This window comes from Aphanomyces invadans (genome assembly GCF_000520115.1).
Source record: "Aphanomyces invadans strain NJM9701 unplaced genomic scaffold supercont1.13, whole genome shotgun sequence".
Taxonomy (NCBI): domain Eukaryota; phylum Oomycota; class Saprolegniomycetes; order Saprolegniales; family Verrucalvaceae; genus Aphanomyces; species Aphanomyces invadans.
In genome coordinates this window covers 763,637-764,912 of record NW_008580158.1, presented here as the reverse complement: position 1 = coordinate 764,912, position 1,276 = coordinate 763,637, and the positions used below count along the sequence as shown (strand labels likewise).

General features: G+C 50.6%; 1 protein-coding gene across 1 annotated transcript; it reads right to left on the bottom strand.

Moving 5' to 3' along the window:
* Positions 1–786: 786 nt before the first annotated feature.
* On the bottom strand, positions 787–944 carry H310_07188 (hypothetical protein; the record flags this gene model as incomplete). The annotated part of the gene is made up of 2 exons (XM_008872530.1): positions 787–867; positions 918–944. 2 exons carry the CDS (start codon positions 942–944, stop codon positions 787–789), a joined length of 108 nt encoding a protein of 35 aa, XP_008870752.1.
* Positions 945–1,276: the final 332 nt, after the last annotated feature.

Sequence of the window (1,276 nt, the reverse complement as noted above, 5' to 3'; positions counted from 1 at the left end):
CTTGCGAGTTTTTTCCTGGTTCACTGTACTTGTCCATGTTGAAGTTGTAACCAACAGTGTTGAACATGTAGACGAGGTTGCAGTGGTCAGTGAACAAGCGGAATCCCCCGGGTTGTAAAGTACAAGAACATATTCCAGTCGCTAGTAGGACTTCACTACCGCGAACGCCTTTTTCTCAACAATTGGTCAGCGCTCGTTGGATCTCGGAACACACTACTCATAAACACTAAGGTTTCTGGTGCTGTTGAGCTGCCAGTTGAGCAAGGTCCTCCTCCGGGACTTGCGTAGCGATTGCCCCCCCCCTCACTGGCATCGGAATTCAGGCAAATCATTTTGCTAAGATCCGGATGAGTCAACGGGACCAAACGTTGCAGGACTAACTTGACACGCTCACAATAGGCCAGGCGACCATCGCCTTTGTCAGCGGGGCCACCAGTTCAGTATACAGGGGGATGTTCGCCTGCATCCAATTGGTCTCACACAGAAACTGCTGAAGTTCTGCTCCCGTCTGTAGAGCGCCAACCCACACAACCCTTGAACCCGGTCGGGAGCATGCGCCATGCCCTCGGTGGAATTTTCTTTCCCACACCAGATCGTTTTCGTCGTGTAGAACAAACACTTGCCGGGGTGCAACTTGAGACTGTACGACTGGCATAAGCTCAACACCCTGCGTAGGTGCACCAACAGGTCTACCGTTGTCCCGGTATATCCCTGCAAATCATCAAGCCAACCCAAAAGGCCATGCATAAACAATTCCCCAAGGAGCTCGTCAACCACGCCTTAACATTAGGCTACCGAATCAGACTGACCGATAAGCACCCGCGCAGGGGTGACCACCCCAATCGGGGTGATAAAGAAGTAATACTCCTGCAAGTCAGGGTGTAGAGGCAGTTGCCAGTAAATCCAGTGTGATATACACCTTCGAGCAGTGAAGCACACGCCATGCCACTTCAAGGTTCGGCATAGACCACGGCATAGACTCGACGCACGTGTTGATCGGTCTCGAGTTAAACGTCATGCGTTAGTCTCCCGGATATTTCTTAGGAACAATCCTAGGAGCAGCTGCCCATCGGGATCGATGGTTATGATCCACGAGACCCGTATTCTACAGCTCGCGGATATGTTTTTTCAAGAACGCCACACGTGTGGGGGAGTAACGACGTTCTCGTCCGTTCCGTTTTAAGTGGAAAAGCTAGTTCGATTTTATTGGACAAACGATGATGGCAGTCATATGATCATGAAACGCACAACCTTTCAAACTGAATGCGCTCTATAT